The sequence below is a fragment of the Phyllostomus discolor genome, chromosome 2 (assembly GCF_004126475.2).
Source record: "Phyllostomus discolor isolate MPI-MPIP mPhyDis1 chromosome 2, mPhyDis1.pri.v3, whole genome shotgun sequence".
In the NCBI taxonomy this organism is placed as follows: Eukaryota; Metazoa; Chordata; class Mammalia; order Chiroptera; family Phyllostomidae; genus Phyllostomus; species Phyllostomus discolor.
The window spans coordinates 206,631,275-206,656,327 of NC_040904.2; the positions used below are offsets into that span (position 1 = coordinate 206,631,275).

The 25,053-nt window shown below is 50.8% G+C and overlaps 1 protein-coding gene across 2 annotated transcripts in view; it reads right to left on the bottom strand.

Moving 5' to 3' along the window:
• The window catches only part of LARGE1 (LARGE xylosyl- and glucuronyltransferase 1), a 461,643-nt gene that overhangs the window by 220,427 nt on the left and 216,163 nt on the right, over positions 1 to 25,053 (bottom strand). For both annotated transcript variants that reach the window (XM_036019534.1, XM_028532714.2), the window contains 2 exons: positions 13,502 to 13,584; positions 3,665 to 3,788 (listed from right to left, as the gene is read on the bottom strand). In XM_036019534.1, the coding sequence (XP_035875427.1) occupies positions 3,665 to 3,788; positions 13,502 to 13,584 (207 nt within the window). The remainder of the gene's footprint in view (positions 1 to 3,664; positions 3,789 to 13,501; positions 13,585 to 25,053) is intronic.

Consider the following 25,053-nt stretch of genomic DNA (forward strand, 5'->3'; position numbering starts at 1 on the left):
CTCTCAGAGGCTCAGCTGTGAGTTGACTGCATACCATGCATTTAGCAATCATTTTCTATTTTTTTAAAGATTTTTATTTATTTATTTTCAGAGAGGGAAGGGAGGGAGAAAGAGAGAGAGAGAGAGAAACATCAATGTGCAGTTGCTAGGGGTCATGGCCTGCAACCCAGGCATGTACCCTGACTGGGAATCGAACCTGTGACACTTTGGTTCGCAGCCCGCGCTCAATCCACTGAGCTACGCCAGCCAGGGTGTGAACATTTCCATACGCCAGGCATTGCCCCAGGCATGAGGGTGCAGGGTGATGCTAAGAAGCAGACAGGCTGCGGCCCTTTGGAGGCTTTCTGTCCAGGGGAGGCCCAGACACGGACCAGCTCACCGCACAAAGGCATGAAAGAGTACACCCTGCCCTGCATTTACTGAAGGGACGTCTGCGATCCTGTGACAACATGTGACAGCGGAACCCCCATGAGAAGACAAAGGCAGGGAAGGCCTCCCTGAGCCCGGGCAGGCAGACGTCGGAGAGAACGGCGGGTTAAGTTCCAGACCACCGCCACAGAGCGAGTAGGGACGGAAGGTCAGCTGTAATCACAGCGCTGATGGAGAGTCTTGCCTTCAATTTGTGAAACACACACGGCCTGCGAAGTGCAATAAAACAGGGGGCGCGGTACATGGCAGCTTAAGCAAAAGAACCTGGGATTTATTAGCTCTGGGGGAGAGAAGGCAGGCTGGAGGGCAGAGGTTAACGGGCAGAAGAACGTGCACAAAGGGCCCGGGGAGGAGGGGAGGAGCGGAGCACATCTGAAGATCTAAGGAGTGACCCGAGAGATGCCCGCGGTGCAAGAGGAAGCTGGAAGGAGGCAGGAGCCCGGCTGTGCAGCAAAGTGCTACTCAGTTAGGGACCATGGAAGGTTTTACGCAGAGGAAAGATGTTGGCGTTGGTCAGGCTTGCTTCTGGGAAGGTGGGCTCGTGCTACTGATGGAGACCAGGTCTGGGGGAGGAGAGGTGAGCAGAGCAGAACGGAAGAGACTCATCCAGGACAAAAACTGCTGTTGTGCTGGGGGACGATCAGGAACGTTGAGACTGGGATGCCGGCAGGGGAGATGGAGACAAGAGAGGGTGTGGGATGGTTAGATAGATGCAGGGTGAGGAAACGGGTCCTATCAAAGACCAACCATTGCGTTCTGGATTAGCAACTAACAGATGGTCATGCTAGGAGCCACCAGGAGAGGCTCAGGTGGGGGAGAGCGGGCAGATCATGGTTTGGGGTTTGTTGAACAGCCATTACGTACATATTATTGCCACTGTTATCAATTATGGAAAAGCTATGTTTTACAAAATGCCTTCCTACGCATTGTCCTTCCTGGCTTCTTCCCTGATTCTGATCTCTCGGGATACAGGACTGTGGCAGGTAGGCATGTAATTGGTAGGAAAATAAAACGCGGGTGCTGGGGATCTTGCGGGGCATAAGCAATAGCAGAAGTCAGGCTACAGGGCAGGACACTGGGGACGGCGTCCTTTAGAACTCATCCCCATTGTATTTTTTAATTCCTTTTTTTAAAGCCACGGAACCTTCAATGTGAATGGGTAAAAATCTAGTATGTGAAATAATGAACAGCAGGTCTACCTGCATTAAAGGAGGCAGGAGAGAGTCAGAACCCTTATCTCCTCCCCTCCCACCCGTCTTTCCTCCAACACCTCCTGGAAGTTCCGGGGCCCCCAAGAGCGGGCAGATCACAGCCCTTGGTACCCTACTCCTTCAGCCTCCAAACTCTCCAAGGATCTCACAATAGGCTCAAGAGTCAGGACCCCCGTAATCCTGTGTTGTCGTGGCTGTAAAGGAGAGTGTGGGCCACTTTCCAGGACCTGCTGCGGTCCAGACGCTGCTGGGCCTTCACGTGAGTCATCTTGTTGGGTCCCTTCTTTGGCAGCTGGCACGGTCCGACCCACTGCACAGCGGATGGAGCCAGGGTGCGGAACCCAAATCAGATTTCTTCAGTGACCAGCCAGGACACGAACCTGGGCTTTCCATGCCCCTCGCCTGCCCCCGCCCTGCCGCTTTGTGTTTTCTTTAAAAGGTGGAGAGTACAGGCTCGTAAGGGATGTGGATCGGGATTGCCAAAAGAAAGGAAAACGGAGGAGGAGGAGGAGGAGGCGGCAGCAGCATCCTTCCGTGCCAAATGCCGCCCCTCCCCTCCCGTTGCTTCTCCCCATGGTGTTGGCGCTCAGGCCCGGGGAGACAGAGCGGCTCGCTTTCACCTTAATTAGCTCAGCAATTTGCTAAATTTTGTTTTTCCCTTTTTAAGAGTGTTAATCAATTTGAGCTCAGAATAGATCGGAACGGTGCAGAAATTACCACGACAATCCCCAAATGCTAAATTCTGAACGTCTCCATCAACCTCGGGGCCTAAAATATGGGGAAATCAGAAACTCTGGCCGGCGTCTCTGTGATCTGTTTAAAATGTTATGGCTCTGAGATGAAAAGATAATGGCTTTAGGAGGTTTGGAACAAGCAATTTGCTAGCATCAGCCTCATGCCTAGGCGTTTCGTCCTTCCCCAGGTGATCGGAGACAGAGCCTCACGTCTTTCTGCAAAGTTACGTGTTCCTCTAATAACAGCAATCTGTTAAAGCCACAAGCATTACAGGGTCCCGGCTGTGCACCAGAGCCGCGGAAAAGGGTAAGATTGTGCCCCAGTCCCTCTCCCCATGAAGAAGGTTCGCAACTAGAGCGGTAGACAGACAAGTGACCAGAAAACGTGTCCCTCGTTCCTGGAGAAATCAGGGAGAGCTCTGAGACGCGGTGGCAGTGCACCCCAGTTCTGCAGGGTGAGTAGGAGTGGCGACGAGGCACGTGGAGGGGCACGTCGGACAGCAGGGACAGCGTGAGCAGACATGCAAACCTAGGAGGGGAGGCAAGGAGGCAGAGGTGGTTCCTCGGAGCTGAGTAACGGAGCGAAGTTGCAGGAATGGTGAGAGCCCAGAGCCAGAGACGTGAGACTTCTGCGCCAGGTTGTCAAGCTCGACCTTGAGGCCAGCGGAGTGGCACAACGGAAGGGCTTGATGCAAGGGCGTGGCATGACCAAAGGGGTTTCAAAGGGGTTGAAATCCCTCGGCTCAACATAATCCTTAATAATGCATTCAGCAGTCTTTTAAAACACATTTTCACATACATCCTCTCATTTAAGCCTCTTATGACTGGTTGAGGTTGGTGTCCACCCCCTTCCTCCTAGTCAGGTAACGTACCCAGCCGACGCACAGGTTATGTACTTGGTGTCTTACAGCCAGTAAACAACAATCCACGAATTCAAGCCCAGGTCCACTGGACTCTGAGTTCAGCATTGACCTCGTGGGGTAACAAAATTCTCCAGATAATATCATCAGCCTCTTTCAGATACATACCAGGCCAATGGCCTGCAGACTCTACCGAAAGCCTTGGCAGCCAGAACCACACAGACCCACGTACACTCTGTGCCAAAGAACTGGCTGCTTGAAGGCTTTTGAGAATAAAATCAGGTTCAGGTGGCAAACAGCCTCAAGGGTACCCTGGGCATTTCCAGCTGGGAGCTGAGATGTCGGCCCTTGCTGAGGTCCACTAGACCAGAGTCGAGAGAAGCTTCCAGCCGGCAGAGATCAAGGAGGCGCCGCTCCCTCCCGCCCGTACCTTGAGCTCGTCCGCATTGTAGAAGTCCACGCGCACAGCGGGCACCATCCAGGTCTGGAAGAGCGTGGCCAGGATCTGCTCGGCGATGGAGTCGGCGATGAGGTGGAAGTGCAGAGGGTTCCGCCTGTGGGAAGGGAGAGGAAGCCGCGTCAGGAGGGAGAGCGCTGAGGCCTCGGGCTTGCCAGGCTCCGGACCGGAGAGAAATACGGTTCTGTCGTTTACCAGCCACGCGGTCTGTGGCATTTTGTTACAGCAGCCCCAGCGAGCTGAAACAATGAGCATCATCGACATTAACTTATGCAACGGTTATTTCTCTCTACGCTTTGGCATCATTTTTCAAATACAGCATTTCAATTAGTTCCTCCATCCATAGACACACACACAAAAAATGAGTTGAATGATTAAACATCCAACGAAGAGCTATCAGGCAGCAAACACATAGGCGGCGTAACAGATGGACACGCCCGGGGCCCTCGGGCAGCTATCGATCTGGCGGAGGCGCGGGGAGAGAGAACACAGGGAGCTGCACCAGTGTCAGGACACGCGTGTGGCCTGGCGCTGGGCTGCCACGCGCAACAAGTGGCACACGTCCCACGGAGCCATGTGGATGGACTGACATAGTGAGTGAAGGACACCCCTTGAGCCGGAGGGTGAACCACCTGTGCAAACGTATGGGACGGTCTCCAAGGTGAGCGCAGAAGTGACAGGGCCACGAGGGCGCAAGAGACCCCTTCTCCCTGGCAGAGACCACAGGACGTTTCCACAGGCCACGGCAGGTAACCGGGACCTTTGCACGGGAAGAGATGGAGGGAGGCATTCTGCAGGATGTCAACAGAGCAAGGAAAGGATCAGAGGCAGGAAGGTTCACAGCCTGACTGTGAAAGAATGATATTTGGGAGGCTCATACAATGGCATTCAGTGGGCACCTACTACGTGCCAGGAATAAGCAAGATAAAGACAGACACGGACTTAATAGCGATCTAGGACAGAGTACGTGACCTCCCGAGAACCGTGACTTGCCTTCTCTAACAGAAAGAGAGCCCGACAGCTCTGGGGGACGGAACTGGCAGTCCATCAAAGTTGTAACTGGGGAGGTTAATCTGCTCACAGAGAAGATGCACCAGTGTGGGGCAAGAGGAACAGGCTTTGAGAGAGGCCATCCCTCCCACGATCCCCCTCCCGTCCACTGAAAGTATCTTCCCAGGAGGGGGAATAAATCAGCGAAGACACTTAGCTCATCTTTAGATCAACACTAGGTGTTTGCATTGTCAGAGGGTCCAGTGTGCCTCACGAGCTTCCCCCATTAGAAGACTATGAAGATGCTTAATCAGGAGATACACAGCGGCTCCCGGCCCAGGTGACTGGCGAAGCCCTGGTGACGTGTGGACACTGACTCAGTGACAAACCACAGGCTGAGCAGCAGCGGCTCGGGTCTCATTCTCGGAAGGCGGGGTCCACTGCACCTCTCCGGGGCCTTGCAGAAAGCACCTGAAAACATTGCCCAGACCACTTCTCTTGGAGTCTCCATGGAAACCTGAAAGCTTCCCCTGAGCTTCAACTTGTTAATCCACTGCGAACCAGATGGTCCCACCTTCACATCCCACAGACCCCTTGGAACCAGGACAGCCCCAATTACAACCCTCCTAACGTGTCAGGTTACTGTTTGCAGAGTCCTTGTTCAGCACGGGTCTCTCCTCAAGAACCTAAGCTCCAGGGGTACAGAGTCTTGGGTCTGTCCTTCCCTGGTATATCCTAGCCTCCAGAAAAATGTCCAGCATATTAAGTAGGGCTCATTTTGTCCCTTCCTGTCCCCTTGCACAAGCACAGAATTACTATTGTTGAGTTACTTAGCAACTCTACTGCTAGTTGTATACTAAAAAAAATATATGAAAACGTATGTCAAAAGCTTGTATACAGATCTTCATAGTGGCATTATTTAGGAGTCAAGAGGTAGAAAGGCCCTGGCCCGGTGGCTCAGATGGTTGGAGCATCGTCCAGTGCACCAAAAGGTTGCAGATTTGATCTCTGGTCACAGTATGTATGGGAGGCAACCAACTGATGTTTCTCTCTCTCTCTCCTCCCTCCTTCCCCTCTCTAAAGTCAATGAACACACTCTCAGGTGAGGATAAAAAAGAAATGGAGACCACCCCAATGGCTACCAGTAGGTGACTGGATAAACAAACTGTGGTGGAGCCATACGCTAGAACATTACTGAGCAAGGAAAGGAGATGCAACAACATGGACAAACCCTGAAAACACTACGCTAAGGGAAAAAAGCCAGCCACAAAAGACTACATGTTACACGATCCCACTCCTATGAAATGTTCGGAATCAACAGATCCAAAGACAAAGCAGATCAGGGGTATCAGGGGATAGAGGCGGGAGCAACGGGGGGTGACCACCAACGGGGCGGTGGGGTTTCTTCATGAGAGGAAGACAATGGTCTAACGCTAGACGGCAGCGATGGCTGCACAACTGCGGACACACTGAAGACAGCCGACTGTACACTACGCAGTGGATTTCATGGCGTGTGAGTTCCATCCCGACACCCACCTGCCTGTGAGGGGGAGGGAGGGTCTGAACTGCGAGTCCAGCGGGAGGGGGAATGAGGGCTGGCCCACTCAGCTGTTTCTGGGGTCCTTCCTCGGGGAGCTGTGTTGTCACCCAGTAGGTGCTTTGCCCCTGTGAGAGAGGCCTGTAACCGTCCAGTTGGCCTCCGACCAGAAGGTAAACCCGGTTCACGGGGACAAAAAGGGAGCCCGATCATGCCCACGAGTGAAAGAACACCCCAGATTTCAGGACTAACAGCAACAATGGTGATGGTTCTGTCTCCATCACCATTGACTCTGGATGTCTTATCATGCATTGGGTTTCTAATTCAAAGAGGTAATAGCTAGTTTTAATGACAGGGCCCCGCCAATTCCAAAGTCAGCCACAGGGGCTGTGTCTCCATCCTGTTCTTTTGTTCAGAGGGACATTCACTAGAGTTTGACAGGTATTAAGGACATATTTGCACCGAAATGAATTTCATCTCCTAATGAGAACAAGAGCTCATTCACAAGAATCAGAAAGGGATTCATTTTCTCAATTTATGATTTAGCATTACCTAACTTTGTATCTGTACAACATCTAAAAGAGTTTTCTACACTAGTCACCAGTTATATATGCATTTTGGGAGCACTGGCTTTAAACCCAGGAGAAAAGGCTTCTTTGCCCGCGCAGGCCAGTCTGGGTCCCACAGAGCTTGCCTGGGTTTCGAACACACGGACATCATCGTGGACATGTGACAAGGTCATGCTTTTGCAACCAAGACAGCAGCAACTGCATGCCCCGTCCTCAGCGGAGCCTGCAGGCTCAGCTTGTAATGAGCAAGGCTCCCCTGCCTCTGGTGGCCTTAACTGCTCCCCTGTTCCTGGTGGGGATGCAATAAATACGGTAACGCTAAGAGGCAGAGACGATAACACAGCTTGCTCCTCGCTTCGCCTTTCTTACTTTGTCAGGAGCGTGCCACAGCCCCTCCCAGGCCATCCAGGGTCTGTTTTTATTAAAAAATACAGGGGCATCTGAGCTAAAATAATCCTCGATTATTAAGTTTAGAATGGAACTGCAATTTGAGAAAAGAGGGAGCCTGTGACAGTGATTTGAATGCCCAGGGAAGCCGTTACACTCGTTTCTGCAAGGGAACTCGCTGCAGAAAAACACAGCAGCCAGGATGAGGCGTTTTCAGTGTGAGTTCTTGGTTTGAGGAAGGACAAGTGGCCTTGACAATGTGAGATGATTCAAGGACAAGCCAGTGTCATGCCAGAACAGCTCTCCACTGGAGGAGAACAGCGCTGCTTTCTAGGAAATCAAAAGACCTCCTGGTGTACAATCAGCATGGATTCTAGGGTTTGCAGAGCTGAGGTTGGAATCCTGGGAGCATCACTTACTCACGAGGGACCTTGAACAAGCTACTTAACCGCTACAAGCCTCAGTTTCCTCATCTATTTGTGGGAATAACGGCATCTACTGACCGGGTCAGAATGCAAGGCAAATACAATGGTCAAGCACAAATATGTGAAGCTTAGCATCTGACCTACACAAATGAGTTCTCTTCGGTTTCATATAAACACATGCACGACCAAAGAGCACAGCTCTCTCACCTGTTTAAAGATATTACCTGTCCACATTTTCTCTTTTTTTATCCTCACTTGAGGATTTTTTTTTCATTGATTTTGGAGAGAGAGAAACACTGACTGGTTGCCTCCCACATGTGCCTGGACCACAAGCACAGGGTACCAGGGATCACATACACCTGTACACAGACTGGGGATCAATCCCATAACCCAGGCATGTGCCCTGACTGGGAATCGAACCCACAACCCTTCAGTTACAAACCAACACTGATCAACTGAGTCACCTGGCCAGGGCTATTTTCTCTCTTTTATTTTTAACTTCCTTGAGATATAACTGACAAATAAAAACTGTATATATTACAAGGTGAATATTAAATATCATAAACATTTAAGGTGGTGTTTTTATATGTATACATTATGAACTAATCACCATAATCAATCTAATTAGCATACTTATCCTCTCCTATAGTTACCACTTTTTTTTTATTCCATGCTATTTTCTTAAGTCTTATTAGAACATTTTAAAACCTCCACTTATTTTATACTCAGTACCCCAAAAATACATTCCTGGGAGGATGAAGATGATTTTAGAGATAATAATGATAGCAATCTTTCCCTAAAAATAATTTTTTAAAAAAGATACTCAAAATGGTAACATATTTTTTCCTGATTGCGAGCTCAGACTTTGAAGCTAGATCAACTGGGTTCAAACCTGCCCCTGCCCTTCCCCTCTGTATGACCTTCATCCTTAACGTTTTATTTTTTTAAGATTTATTTTTAGAGAGAGGGTATGGAGGGGACAAGAGGAGGGAAAAAGAGCAGAAGAGAAACACTGATGTGTGAGAGAAACATCAACTGGTTGCTTCTAGCATGCCCCTAACCTGGGACACGGCCCACAACCCAGGTATGCGCCCTGCCTGGGAATCGAACCTCTGATGTTTCAGTGTGAGGGATGACGCTCACTCCACTGAGTCACATCAGTCAGGGCTTGACTTAACATCTTGATCCTCAGTTTTATTGTTGGTGGAATGAGGACAATAACAATATTCACCTCGAAGAGGCACAGGAGCAAAAAATGCATTAATACCTGGAGAGCACTAGGAACAGTGCCTAATACATTTGAATGTGTTACATAAATCAAATGCAGAGATGTTTCACCTAGATCATCTCTTCTGATATTCAAAACAGGCTCTCTGATGGCTTGGGGAACAAGCCAAAGCTGCTGACTTGCCTAGGGCCGGCCACCCAGCTCCGAGATGGCCAGCCCAGCATCATAATCTAGCTCTGTTCCTTTGTTGTATTCAAACCCTGGACACTTCCCTTCACGATCTGGAAACGGCTTCTATAATAAATTTCAGCCTGAATAAGCAACTCGACGATTACAGGCCAATACTGGTCGCCAAGAGGCTGTTTCATCCTCCATGCTCTTCAGGGGAGCAAGTGAAGTTCAAACAAACTGAGAAAAAACAACCGGCCGCTTGAAATGCAGAGCGAGGGACGCACCCAGCCTCGCCCAGCCGGCAGGGCTGCGGGAGTGTGAAAGTGCGTAGATCATCCTAGCAAGCAAATATTAAATTTTTACAAGCTGGCCAACCTTCCTGCCCAGGAGGTAAACACTTAAGTTACTAAATAAATATTTCCTTTCTCTGCTCACTAAAAGCTCCGTTTCCTGGAAGAGCGGCTGTAGTTCCCGGTGTATTTGCAGTTGGGAGTGGGGTGATAGGCATTCCCCCAATGCTCCTTTGCCCGTCTTTCCACCTAGGTAACAAAAACATGTATTGTGCTATTTCCCATGAAATCAGCTTTTGCTCACACACATTTTATATTCTTTTCTTTCTCATCCATTCTTTCTTCACCACAGAGGCTGCATAATGAGATGACCAAAAGTAAATGTGAAGAGACAACAGAAGGTCGCCACCAACCACAGCGTGCAAGAATTCCATTTTCTTATTGCTTTTTTTCTAGCCTTTTACTGCCCCTCCCCCCATATTCCCACCATGTACGTATCTGGATGCACGCAACACATGTGTTCGCAGGGCGGAGTAAGACTATACATGTGTTTTTGAATTATGCTGTCACTTATTTTGTATCATAAAATATTTTTGTTTACATTATGACATACTTTTGAAACCAACTGAGAACACGGTTTACTCTAAGAGGATGTTCCATTTATTTAGCCTTACTGTTTTTAAGTGTTGTTCTAATTTTTTGTAATTATAAGTAATATTTCCTAAAAGCCCTTTTTTTGTAGTTAGGATTATCCTTTTCTTTTTTTAAGATTTTATTTATTTATTTTTAGAGTGGGGAAGGGAAGGAGAAAGAGAGAGAGAGAGAGAGAAACATCAATGTGTGGTTGCCTCTCACTCGGCCCCCACTGGGGACATGGCCTGCAACCCAGGCATGTGCCCTGACTGGGAATCGAACCTGCGAGCCCACACTCAATCCACTGAGCTACATCAGCCAGAGCAGGTTATCCTTTTAAGAGAGAGCCTCTAATGTGCTCGTATAGGGTCATGGTCTTGGACATAATACTATGACATTTCTTTCCCCCCCTAAAATTGCCAGAGCAGTTTTCGGGGTGAGCACCGGTGTACACGAGTGCTCACACCACTCTTTTACTGTCTTTCAAAACACAGCGTGCCTGCTGTCGCTAGGCGAACTGCAGAAGTAAAATTGATTCCACCTAACAAAGCAAGCCTTCAATAAAGAAGCCGCTGAAAATCTTGTCTGGAAACTAAATCTAATTACTGTAATTCATAGTGAAAGCCCAAAGAGGCATCCTGGCCCACTATTATTCTATTATTTTTAACATTAGAAAGGTACCGCGTTTGTCAGAGTATTTTATCATCATGTGTTTGTTAATCCCCATCGTGAGCCCTGGAAGCGATGAGGCTATTTATAGCTGGACTTTCTGGGCTGAAAATCTTTCCAAAGTCCTATTGTCTTGATAGCTAAGCTCATTGGCACCAGCAGATCAATGTATAGAATGATTCTCTCGAATGTAGAATTTCACGGATGGGAGGGAAGGAAGAGGTTGTTTGGTTCAAAAAGATCCAGACGTCATGGGCGTGGGGTGCAGAGTTTTCATAACACGTGACAAGAATTTGCTTTCTTCTCCGATCCCCACGCCGCCGTGAAACTGTGCGGCCATCAGCTGTGGACGATGAAACTACTAACTCTCTTTAAATTTAACATCCTTGTGCCGCACTGTCCGTGTCGGAGTGAAGTTTGTCTTCAATGGAATTCCTACCATTTCGACAACCGTTGGCATTATTTGACTTGTAGCTAAAGCAACAGCAACAATACTGAAAACCGACACACCAGCAGAAGTTTCTGTGACCTGATAATTGGCCGTAATTGAGGGATACGTAATTGGCGACCTGTAATCACGCAAACACACTTCTCCCTGAACAGTGGGCTTTGTCTTCAGTGGGGGAGGGACCCGAGTTCTCTAGCGGAGACAAGGACTGAATGCACAAGAGGCTGAAAACCACTCATCTAATTCAGTGTTCAGCCTCCCAAATGCCTGGTTTCAAGTGACAGATGAAGGCTGCAGAACCTCGGGGAGTCTCGAAGGCGCTAGGAGCCATGGGTGTGTGGAAAGGGTGCCTCCCCTCCAGTCGGGAGACACAGGGTGGAACCCCACTTGCCAATCCCACTCCCTCCTCACTGAGCAAGGAGGAGGAGGAAGAGAGAGCCCCACCCCTGAGTGTGTTCTGTTTACTGGTGGCCTGCCTCTCCCAACCCCCTTCCACAGGGCAGGAGGGCAGTGAGTCTGGTGTTTTGCTGACCTGCTAGCTGACCGCAGGCCCATACGGAGGCCCCGCTTTACAGTGACCTCACCCATCCTGCATGGTCTGTGTGACCGGGTAAAGAGATGCAGTTCTCACCCCTTGGCAAGGAGAAGTCAATGAAAGCTTTTCAGAAATCACTTCGGCCTGTCTGAAACACCACTCAGGCATTAGAGGGAATGGATGTGGGGGGATGGGAAGGACGGGTGGCCGTGTGAGACTGTGTGTACCTGAACTCAGCCGGGCACCGTGGGGATGGAGAGGAAACAGTGGGATGGAGAAATGTGTTCAAGAAAGATCCTGGAGGCACTGATAGTGGATGGGCTGGTCGGGAACTGAACCAAAGACGAACCCCATTTCCTGTGGGTTGGCAGGTCTTGGGTGTCCACCATTCCTCCTACCTCTGCTGACAGTTGGATTCGAGTGTAAAACTTTCCATTGATCTGTTCGGTTGAAATCGGAGCATTTCATGACTATTCCTGCCGCGGAGACCCTTCTGGAACCTGACTCGGTCACGTGGTCCATCTCTGGACTGTTGGCTACCGCTCTGTGTAAGTAAGCTTCATCCAAACTCTTGGTAAGATATTTTGAACAGAGCCAAGGACGCTGGCTGGAGCTGGCGATTCCACCCTGGACATACCCTGCCCTAAGTAGGCTGAGCTATCAACCGACACAGTGAAGGCATGGAAGAAAGGCCCCATGAATAAGTAGATGCAAACATCAGGAATTTCACAGGGACAAGCGATGACTCCGAAAGGCAGTGTCATTCCCAGAAGGGAGAAAAAAAAATCTATCCTTTGTGCGACTGGTTCCAGGGGGACCCACGAGGGCCATGGCTATCATCTGCAGGTGGGCAATTTTCACTGTAATAAAAGGCAGGACCTTGCTCATGGTCAGAAATGCCCAGAGGTGGGGGAAAGAGTAAACACCTTATTTTAGGTGTTTATTGGAAAAGAATATACAACTTATTTTAGTTTGCTAGGGCCGCCCTAGCAAAATACCACAGAATGGGTACAAAATACCACAGATGGAGTGGCTTAAATAATCGAAATTTATTTCTAGGCCCTGGCTGGCATAGCTCAGTGGATTGAGCGCGGGCTGCAAACCAAAGTGTTGCAGCCTTGATTCCCAGTCAGGGCACATGCCTGGGTACAGGCTATGGCCCCCAGCAACCACACATTGATGTCTCTCTCCCTCTCCCTCTCTCTCTCTCTCTCTCTCTCTCTCTCTCTCCCCCCTTCCCTTCCCTCTCTAAAAATAAATAAATAAAATCTTTAAAAAAAAAAAGAAATTTATTTTTCACACTTCCGGAGGCTGAAGTCCAAGATCAAGGTGTCAGCAGGGCTGGTTTCTTCTGAGGCCTCTTAATTTGTAGATGCCACCTTTTCCACGTGATCTCACGTGGTCTTCACACCGTGAGAATCTGTGTCCTAATCTCCTCTGATAAGTCACACTGGACGAGGACCCACCCTACTGGACTTCCTTTTCATTGAATTCCCTCGCTCAAGATCCTATCTCCAAATTCAGTCACACTCTGCCGTACTGGGGGTTAAAACTCCAACAAATAAAGTCTGGGTGGGGGCGAAACACAACTCAGCCACCACCTGTCCACAGGGATGTGTAAGCAGAGGTCTGGTGACTGTCAGGCAAGGGACGCTGGATGAAGAAACGGAAGCATCCAATTTGGGGTGTCCTTGAAGGTCCCTTCGGGTCTCAGAGCTGCACTTCTAAATGTTGTGAGACGACGGCAACTAATTGCTGCTGTTAAACATTAAGGAACGCAACAACCTCCCCAAGGTCTCAGACAAAAATTACATCTTCACAGCAGCTTGACTGACTGTTGAGAAATGGTGCTCCAATTTAACCCTTCCCCACGGAAACACACACACCCCAGCAGACATGCTCCGGCAGAACGCAACCATCGCGCTCACCTGTGGAACAGGACGGACTTGACCAAGGTGACGACGTCCCGGCTGGCATTATATCCGGCACAGACGATCGCGACGTGGATTGTCTGAAAAGCAAACAAGGACAAGGAGAGCAGTTAGACCGACGGAAGAGGGCCTTCTCAGAACTTCCAACCGCATGACAGAGAAAAACCGCCCTTAGTTCTCATCGGGATCGTTACAAAACAGAACAGAGGCTGCATCTCTCGAAAATAACTCGAGACAGTTTTACTAAGGCCTTTTTAATCGGTTTATGGAGCTATCATCATTTGGAAGCCATTAAGGCTCTTTTCAATTACATTTTGGGGACGAGAGAAATGGCGATTGGCTCAAATGAACAGTGAGCTCCCTGCCCCCACACCGGGAGACAATGACAGCTGGGAACAAGAGAGAAGAAAGACATGCACTCTGAAAGGACGAAGTGGCCACCAGGGATCTCGGACGGAGAAGGGATGGCTCCGAGAGGCTGTGAAACGTTCTCATGAGATGTCTCAGGTGAAGGTCAGCTTGGTAAGGCGTCTGGGTCGCAGCTGGGAGATCATTCGAAGGACTGAAGACAGGCAGAACTGAAGGGAGGCGGGTGGGCCATCCCATCCAAGTAGTTAGGAGCATGGGCTCCAGACACGAACGGATGAGTCCTAGCTCTGTTCTTTAACCCAAGGTGACCCTGGGAAAGTGGTAGTGTCTGCTGACTCCCCGTCACATGAGGGGCACGGCACACATCCTGCAGAATACCATGGAGTGTGTGAGGGGACACCACCGAGGACAGGATACGGGGCTTGGCACACTGCATTCCAATCACAGCACCGATGTCCTGGAGACCTGGCCTTCCCAAACGGGGTGCCATGGTGCCTCAGTGTGCTGGCATGGACTCCAGGCGACAAAGACACTCTCCAAGCCCTCCAAGCAACCTCAGGCTTGGCTGCCCTCTGCTGCCAGCACCTTTTCCTATTGATTGTACCTCCTGGCACCACACTGGTGTTAGTTTATATAACAGAATGAATGGGCCGCAGCTTGAAACATCGGAAAGTGCTGCTCTAGGGCGCCCCCTACAGGAACCATCCAGCCTCTCTCAAAACAGCTCCAGGGAGGGAGGGGTCGAGCCTCTCAGGCTGTCTCCTTTACAAAGCACAGCCTTCCTAGCATCAACACCTGCCTCCTGACCCCACTATGCCCTTGTTCAGTCCTAGGAGGACCCCAGAACGAGTATGTCCCCTCTGGCACCGAATACTTCAATTAAAGGGAGGGCTCTGGACGGGCGCCTCTTCATTTTCACAACCACCCACAGCCCTTCCTCCCGTGGCGGGGCTTCCAGACCCCCGTTCCCCTAATGGGCCCCTTCAGAATGCAGTTCTGATACCCTGGTCGCTCCCACACAGGCTTTGAGGACAAGGATACCCCTCACCTGAGACGCCACCAAGGGAAGTCTAACCACCCCGGGGATGAGCCATCCAACGGTTCTTTTTTTTTTTTTTTTTAAGATTTTATTTATTTATTTTTAGAGAGGGAAGGGAGGGAGAGAGAGAGAGAGAGAGAGAGAGAGAGAGAGAGAGAGAAACGTCAATGTGCGGTTGCTGGGGGTTATGGCCTGCAACCCAGGCATATGCCCTGGCTGGGAATCGAACCTGGGACACTTTAGTTCCCAGCCCGCATTCAATCCACTGAGTTACGCCAGCCAGGGCTCACCCAACAGTTCTGAACGCACTTCCACGACCTCTTCCATGCCAACGGCCTTCCCACCTCCTGGGCCACAAACTCTCAGTGCCGGAAGCTGACCCGTAGCTATGTCCAGACCCTCGCCGTCTCAGACACCCTGAGATCATGGGCTCCCCACTCCCGTGGGATTCTCCGAGTGTCGTGCCCACGACACCTGCTCCTTGTGCTCACAGAGCGTCCCCTTCCGTGCCATCACTGCCTACCTGAGTGACAATCATCTCACTGCACTCTCGGCTCCCTTACGTCGTCACCCCCACGCTCAATATGCAACCCCCACCCCTGAATCTGGGCTGCGGTGTCCCCCATCCACTCTTCTACCTGGGAATCCAGAAGGAGGCTGAGGGAGGGGAGACAAGAACAGTAAGATCGATGAGCGCTCACATGTGCTGGGCAAATAAATCACCGTGTTCTAAGTCCTGTGCTTAACTCTTCAGGCAGATGAACAGATTCAAGTCTCACGGCTGGATGGGACAGGTACGGCGTTATCATTTCAGCATTACAGATCAGCAAACGCAGGCTTAGCGAGGCGAGACTCGGACTCGGGAAGGGAGATTCTGAACCCCAACGGCACATCGGAAATACCCACAACATTGTTGAAACATCCCCTGTGGCCCAGCCTGACCTGAGACCAATTAACTCACCATCTCTGACGTCCAGGACCCGAAGTGGCTCTGCTGAAGGTGCTGGCTCTCAACAGAGGTTAATGGAGTCCCCCCATCCCCCTGGAACACGTTGACAATGTCTGGAGACATTGTTGGTTGTCGCTCTTGGGGGTGTGACAACCCCAAGCAGAGGCCAGGGACGAGGCTCAACATTTTACCACGCACAGGGCAGCCCTCGCAGCAAAGAATGATCCCCCCCCCCGCAAAGGTCAGCCGTGCTGCTGTTGGAAGCCTTCTTCTTAGGAAGAAGGGAGGGGGTCAGGAGAACCTCGCCTCCCACCGGGAACCAGCGGTGCCTCGTCTCAGTCTAATCTATGCCTCTACTTCTCGGCCTGTGAAATGAAGACGCCAACCCCCACCTCTGCAAAATGTCTCTGAAGGACTGAAATGCAGATGCAACTGTCACCACTTGAATCACAAAGAAAACGGCTGGAAAAAAGACTCACGTGGGAGACAGACTCAGGGAGGGGGCAGGAATGGGGAAGAGCACGCTGAACCGGGCTCTGCAATTAGAAATAGTTAAACAGGAGGCCTCCGAGATATCAAACTTCACTTTGGTTTCAGGGTTCAGGGATTTTTTTTAAAAAATAGGCCCATTCAATGCAATTATAGCCACGTATCCTCAAATATTTTACGTAATTTTCCAATCTCTTTCTTTTCATCCGCTACACCCACCGTCCCGGATAAATTCGTCACCCGAAGGCCTAGCAGCTGCTCCCTGCTCCCCGGGACAGCAGGGGTCCAAGTGCCACGCACGTGCTTTCTTGGAAGAGTCTGGGTGGTCCCAGACCTCGTAGGTGCAGAAATGAGTATCAAGAGAGGGCAGGGGTGGGGGGAGGAGACAGCAAGGGGCGGGGGGGGGGGGGGGGGGGGCGGGCGGGGAACAGCCCTGAAGAACAGGGTCACCAACACGGTCTCACCACGACAACTTCTGATCTTGAAGCTACGAAGTCCAGGTTTCCCTTCCTCAATGTGGGGGCTTAAAGGTGGCCCCAGGCACTTGGACATCCCTCCCATCAGAGGGAAGTGTCTAAATATCGGATTCTGTGACCACTGGCCCACTTATCATATTAGCCTTTCCCCCATATTTGTAGATGTCACACTTGCCTTTATTGGCGACAAAGGCCGGGCAGGCAGGGGGATGAAGCTCTTACCTGCCCCTCCACACTCCCTCTCGGTACCTTCCCCAGCTCGCCGTGTGCCCAAGAGCCTGGCCTTTATGGACTGAAATGCTGGGTTCCCACAACTTCTGGACTCTGGCTAACTCTGGTCAAAGGAGGGCAGGAGGAAGGGGAGGCCAGGCTGTCCTGCTCCTGCCAGGGGCCCTCCCCTCCTACACTTCCAGTTCTTGCTGGGTTCACAGGCCCCCACCTCCCACCCCTCACCCGGGGTTTGCAGTGACTCCTCAGGGAGCTTGGGAAACCTCGTGGGTTTCCCTCCACACCTCCGGCCCTGCATTAACCACACCCTCCCCCACCTTCCAAGCATGCTGTGCTTCCTGGCCAGCTCTGGTGACCCTTCCTCAGCACCCCATTTGTCCTGGTGGCTGGCAGGGAAGCCCAGAAGACTGAGAAGAAGCCTGCACAGATCCAGTGCTTATCCCTAAAGGGAAACAAAGCGGGCGGGCACCAATGTGCCCGACTTAAAAATGTATCATTGGAGTTACACATTCTAAGGAGATCAACAAAGATCTCGGACACATGGACTGCAAGGCTCTTTCTAAGGAGGCCCACAGAGACTCCCGGCCCCTCCCCCGAGTCCTGAGTCGGGTGCTCTGCACACCCGGCACACCTGGAAGCTGCCCCTGAACACGTAGGTCGGAGAGCACCACTGCTGTGAACCAGGGACATTCCCGGTGCCACTGGGGTCAGGGGGCGACTTCTGCTTTTAGGACCTGCAGGAGGAATTCAGGTGTGATAAGCATGTTTTGGAGTTTCCAACATCCCCCGGCGTTGTTTTCTCATATATGCATACAATCATTGTCCCGAAAGAAATTCAGACCAAACTAAGAGGTGGCAGGTAAGTAGCAGCCCAGCCCGGCTGCCTTAGCCACACTGTCAGCAGCGACCCAACAGGCCCGGTATATACCCTCCTGGGCATTCTGCCTGGGGGCACGATGTAGGGAAAGCATCTCCTCTGAGGGGCCTGCAGGTGCGGGAGAGCGAGGGGAAACCCATTTAAAAACTGCAGACAGTGAGGCTCAGTCCAGATTCTGGTGCTGGAGGCAGGGCCTCCCAGAGGAGAGCCATGGCCACTGCCAGGTGGCAGCTGGGAGAGGCACAGAGCTGGGGACAGAAGCAGGAATGAGTCAGTGAAGAAAACCAACAAGAGTCAAGAGACCTGGGTTTGAGCTGCAAGTTCAAAGCGGAGTTGCCATGACCTTGGAGCAGCCACACGGGCGCATCTGTGAAATGGAGATAAGAACGGGCACCCCATTGGTTGCCGTGAGGAGCAGACGGTCGAGTGCCAGAAGGTGCACCCGGTGAGCCGCTGCCTGTCCGTGTTTGCTGGGTGCACACACAGCACGAGGAGACAGTGGCCTCACCTCCCTGCTGTGACTTCCTCCTCGGTATTACGGGACACACTACTTACTACCCGCCCTCAAGGGGCTGTTGAGGAACCAAAGTGCATGGTTCTCCCACTCGAACATGCATCCAAGTCCCCGCAAGTCTTATTACAATGGAGTGCCAGGCCCCTCCCCAGAGCCTCTGAGGCAGGAGGTTGGGCGAGAGGCCCGAGGATGACCTGCATCCAGGTGATGCTGACGCTGCGTGCCCGGGGACCACACTTGGAGAAGCACTGCTCTGCCCGAAGCGCTCTGAGGAGGGTCTCTGGTAAAAACTCAAGAGCTGTTGGCTGGGATTAGGCTGAGAGGGCGTGAGGGGTGTTCGCAGAGCCTGTTTCCAGTGCCTTTTCTGCAGACGGCACCGCTTCCCCCTTCACTTGCATAAAACGAGCGATGGCAGCGCCCATCCGCACGCTCTCCCAGGTGAGGGAGTTTCTGGCTCTTCGGGGTGCGGAAGAGGCAAAGGGAGGGAGGCCTCCACTGTGCCAAGGACGAAACCCAGGAAATCAGGAGGTTTTCCAAAATTCAAGATGAAGGAGGAGGGACACAGAACAGTTAAGCACCTTGTCCAAGGTCCATGCCTCAGCCAACTGGTGGCAAACGGGTTGAATTCAGAGTCCTGCCTGTAAACCCACACACCCTGGCTCAATAAAGCACACAGGCAACTATTAAAGTTTTTTAAAAAGGATCACTAATGTGTCATTTAAAACCATCTTACAAACCTTTTACTAGAGGCACCTACAAATCTCAGGCAGCTCTACTCTCCCGGGAAACTACCAATAGAATTCTATTTACTCTAGATACTGAATCATGGACCCAAAACACAGAACTAATTCAGCCTTGTAGAAAGCTGGAGATACCTCCCAACTGCAGGGGAAGCCAAAGCGTCAGGGGCTCAGCCAGGGGTGGGTGAGCGGCAGGGGCTCCAGGGCACAGGGTGAGGAGAGGATGGGCTGAACCTCCAGCTGTGACCCCAAGTCAAGGCACAATCATAAATGAGCAAGAAGAGAAGACCCATCCAGCCTTCTCCATCCTGCATATTCCTGGCTTGCTATAGGACTGATTTGCTTATGTTATGAAGAATATCACAGTCCAAGGAATCAGGAAAACAAGTGTTTCACGGAAAGCACATGAACAGGCGAGGCTGATTGGGGGTCAACAGCAGTTTAATGGGTAGAGTGGACCCACGTTTGGGGCAGGTGAGTTGTCCAAATGCTGCCTGATACGGATCCACTGTGGCTGCCACGTGTTATGCTCCTCCCTACGGGGTCTCTGGGTGACTGGCCTGACCCAACAGTTGACACACATTCACCAAACCTTCAATCACTCTACAAAAGAGGATTGAGCACCTACTGCCCGCCATGCTCAGTTGTGGGTGCTGGTATATAGCAGTGAGCAAGAGAGACCAAACCCTTGCTCCCGCCATGGGAAGAGACAGTCTGCTTGGGGGATGTGTGTATGGGTGGTGAGGAGGGCTAAGATTTTAAAGTGGGCTTGTCTAGGCAGCTATCCTGGAGAGGTGACCTGGGAACCCAAATCTGAAGTAAATGAGGAAATGAGCCTTTCAGGTATCCAGGCGGAGTGCACCAGGCTGGGGACAGTACATGGTAGCCAGTGGGCTTTAGGACCGTGGAGGAGCCTGAGCTACCTGGACAGAGGCAGTGAGGGGGAGGTGAGGGGAGACCAGAGGGCCAGTGAGGCTGACCCTGAGTCCTCACAGGCATTTGGAGGAACCTGCCTTTTCTGCTGTGTGAGCAGAGAAGCCACTGGAGAGCTCAGAGCTGGAAATGGCACGATCTGACTTTTATTTTAAAAGGCTCGCTCCAGATGCCAGTTGAGAACAGATTTTCTGTATGTGTGCATGCATGGGGGTGGGGGGCAGGGGAGCAAGCAAGGAAGCAGAGAGAACAGTCCAGAAGTCACTGCAATAAGCCAAGCGTGGTGGATGCTGCCCAACACCCCTTCGATGGGGTCCTGGTGGCCTGGTGTGCAGTGGGCAGGCGGCCATGAGCTGTCACAACTACAGGAACTGCCTGGAGGCAGCGGGCCACCTTCCCAAGGTCAGCCCCTTTCTGGGGCGACCACATCCAATAACACCCACAGCACCCTCGGGTGCCAGCCCCACGGACACGCCTTCGTAGGCAGTCCATACAAGAAACCCCACCTCAGGGTGTGCTTCGTGGCACCATAAGCAAGGGTGATGTAAGGCAGGGCGTTAGTGGAGGAGGTGGAAAAAGACCAGGTGATGTATCTTTCAAAATCCCTCATGACTGCTTCGCAGTTGGCTTCTCCAGGGGAGGAAGCAGAGTATCACAGGTGTTAAGATTTACAGCCTGTGACGAGAATGAGGAGCCGCTGTGCACTGCAGCTGAGCGTATAAAACAGTGCAGCAGCCACTATGGTATATGGCGGGGGTGTCAGCCTCGCGGTTGCCTTCAAAGGGCCGAATGTAATTTCAACTACTTAATGGTTAAGGAGTAGTTACATTTATGCAGTCCTAAAATTATTTCAGCCCTTTGAAGGCAACCATGAAGCTGATGTGGCCCCCAGTGAAAAAGAGTTTGACACCCCTGGTACAGGGTATAATAGTTCCTGGAAAAATTAAAGTAGAATTTCCGTATGATCCAGCAGCCCCACATTTGGGGACAGATTTTGTATCTTCTCATAAAGAAACTGAAAGCAACATCTCCAAGAGATACTTGCACAGCCCTGCTCGTAGCAGCACTATTCATGGAGAGGTGGAAACACCCCAGATGCCCATTGTCAGATGCACGGACAGACAGAATCTGCATATTGTATAAACATATATGAATGCTGTTCAGCCTTAGAAAGGAAGGAAATCCTGTCACATGCTGTAGTTTGTATGAGCTTGGAGGACATTACGCTAAGTGAAATAAGCCAGGCACTTAAGGACAAACGTGGAATGTCCATCCCACTTCTAGGAGCGACCTAAAGCACTCACATTCAGAGACAGAAAGTGGAATGGTGGCCGCCAGGAAGCGGGGAGAGGGAAAGGGAAGAGGAGTTGTTTCATGTTTACAGAGTTTCAGTTTTGCAAGATGAAAAAGTTCTGAAGATCCCATTGCACCACAACGTGAGTACACTTAACACTACTGACATTGTGCACTTAAAAATGATTACGAGGGCACATTTCACGGTATGTGGTTTCCCTGGGCCACAGTTAAAAGCGAAAGAGATTTACAGTGTAAATCTGAGATTTCTAGCTATGTGGCCCCAATAAGCCTAAACCTTTCCATTTATAAAATTAGGACGATTAAAATGATCTCATGAGCTAACATACATAAAATGCAATGCCTAACACCTAATACTTACACAATAAGTGAAAGCGGGTATAGTTAGTATCCTTGCCCTCAATAACCTGCCCCCCTTTCCTGGGGCTCCTGCTCTCATTAAGCAGGGTGACGAGCTAAGCTTATTTCTCAGTTTAGGATGCACTGATGCACCACCTCACCTATCAAACTCCTCCCCGTCTTTGAAGATATAATACCATCTGCTGGGACCTCAGTTTCCTCATCTATCAGAAAGAGGGGGTAATAAATATATCAACTTCCAGGGTTGCTGGACAGACTGAGATGATGCATGCCAAGGGCTTACAGCCCGGCATCCTATCAGTAGGAGATATGTATCAGCTGTCATTATTAATTATTATTATAAGAGTTTATGGAATGATAAGGCTCCACTTTCAAGGACTCGAGCATTACATATTCTCAGAAGGCAGGGCTCAGTTTCTTCCTTGTGCCCTCACTCCCACTCCCCTTCACGGAAGAAGTGGGGCAGTCCCTGCCCCACTGTGGGAAGCAGGGCTTTCAGATCTACCCAGGTCCCTCGGCTCTGTCGAATGCTGGTGCTGCCTTTATCCTCGTCACACCCAAGGGGGCAGGGACACAGGAATGGGGATGGGAGCCACCGGAATTATTCACCACCTGGGCCATGATCACAGCTATGGAGAATGAGGAGAGAACTGTAATGTTTCCCCCACGCTAGTGTCATCATCTGTAAAATAAGCCGGCTGCATCTTTACTTGTTTTTGTTATTGGCACATTTTCTTTATGTAGTTGTGTGCCCTTATTTTTTCTCCTAACATTTATTTAATTTAATTAAAAAATACAATACAGGCACATTTTCAAAAATTAAATTTATAGGAGAAAGCGACACAGAAAGCAGGTGAAGGCAGGCCCGTTCAGGAGGCTCAGACAGGAGGCTGCCAGACACGGGGCCCCTGGCAACGGCCACAGTGTGGGTGGCAGCCAGCCCCCAAGAGTGTCCTCGCAGGCCCCTGCCAGCCACTACTCACGGCCTTGTGTAGACTCTCCTACACTCTCAGGGCTGACGTGTGTGGCCAACGGAACTCGGCAGAAGCAATGGCATACGACCTAACGACCCAGGCTGGGTCATAAAAAAGACTGCAGTTTCTGCCTCGCTCTGCTGAATCACTCCCTCCAGGAAAGCTGGCTGCCACGTCGTGGGAACGCTCCAGCGGTCCGGTGGAGAACAATCAAGAAGCCCAACAGAACCCGGGCTCCAGCCAGGCCAGTGTGTGAACTCAGAAACACAACCTCCAGCCCCAGCCAAGCCTACAGATGACCGCAGCCCCAGCGGGCACCTTCACTGTGACCTCGTGGGAGAGCTAGGCCCACAACCCTAACTAGACTAGACTCCTCTCGGCTTTATGTTGTCCAGGAGCTGTAGGAGATAATAAATGCGTATTGTTTGAAGCTGTTAAGTTTTGGGGATGACGTTCAATGAGGCAATAAATGTTAGAGCCAGACAAGGTACCTAAGATACGGTGGGAGCCAGGACTCCCTGAAATTCCTGTGTAAGAAAACTTACTAGGCTTCCTCCATCGATGCCATTCTCTAAGTTCAAGGCCCGACATTGAGGGAAGATGCCTTAGTGGATCTACATCCTTGAAGGAGCCCCAAACATGACAGATGAAGCTAACGAAGTGCAAGTTCAAATGCTATGAGAGTCTCATCCAGTAGTAAATGTGGTATATGGCAAGATTGCAGGCCAAGCCCTCCACTGCTGGGATATTATGCAAACTCCTGGCAGATGAAGTACAAACAAGGAAAGAGAGCAAGCAGCTCAAAATACCGTGGGTTGGTTAGGGTCTCCGAGAAACGCAGGTGAGAGGTGACAAGTTTCATAAACACAAAGCCGAAAGCAAAATGGTAAATCCCTGCCGAGCTAACAAATGCAGCCACAGTCTGGAAGGCAATTGAAAACAACCCAACTTCCTTAAAAAGGAATAGACACATCCTTGCTTAGGCCTACTGAGAAATGAGAATGCTTACAGAGCTACCATGGCCCCCGATGTGAAAGATGACCCCCTCATCGTAACTGGTCACCTGAAGCCTTCTGAAGTGAGGCACCTGCCAGGCCCAGAAAAAGGACTGGGGCGCTGAAGCCGATGAAATGTGGGTTCCAGTGGCAACAATGCACAGAGTGAAATCACACAGCGGTTCCAAGCACGGGTGCTGGAAGTAAACTGCTTCAATGCAATGCAAGCCCCACCTCTTCCTGGCAGTGGGACACTGAAATAATTATTTCACCTTTAGGTGTTTTCCTGCCTGCAAAAGGAAGAAAGTATGTGGTGTAGACTAAAGGAGCTACTTTACGTAAGCGTAGTAACTGGTACACTTGAAATGCTGCGTAAATGGCAACTTTTATGATGATTACGTCACTAGTACAGATAAAAGTTCAAAGCATAGAGTAGGAGGAAAGAGAGATACTTCCTTAAAGGCAGTCTTCCATCAGAGAGTACAATTCACCTGACTTTCCGTAACAACAGTATCGATTGTTGCTAGTTTAAAGCATATCCACAAATTCTTGGACAGTTCTCCCATTGAGAGATGGGGCATGTTGCCACTGCCTTGAAACTGGGTGGGCCTTTGTGAATGTTTCAACCAGCAGGATACACTACGAGCAGAGGTGTTACTCTGTGACTTTGGAGACCAGGTCATAAAGTGCTTCCCGTCTGCCTTGCTCACGGGGGTACTTGTACTTAAAGCCTTCGGATGCCAGCTAAGCCGCCTACTGCCCTGGAGCCGGCAGGTTGTGAGGAAGCCCAGACGAGCCCCGCAGAGAGGCCCCAAGTCTACACAGAGCGATGCCGGGCCAGCCTCCCTGCTCCGGGCCTGCACTGTCTCAGCTCCAGCACCCAACTAAGGACAACGGTATGAGGACCCCTAAACCAGAACCACTCAGCTAAGCCCTCCCCAAATCCCTGACTTCCCCCCCGCAGCCTGCCCACACACAAACTATGAGAGGTAATAAAACAACGGGTGTTTTAAGCCACTGTGATTTAAGTGATTTGTTAGACAGCAACAGGAAACTGGAATATCTGTCGTAAGTATACGTGACACGCATACAGAGTTAGCTTCCCACCTGCTATCTCATTTTGTCCTCACAAGCGCACTGGGGAAAAACGCAGTCTCGTTGTCTAACGATAAAGCAACACTCCCCGGGAATACCTGGATTGCCCGAGGTCACATGACTAGTGCGTGGCCAAGCAAAAATTCCTGGTGAGGAACTCTGACTCCAGGCCCAGGGATTTTTCTGCTGTGCCATCG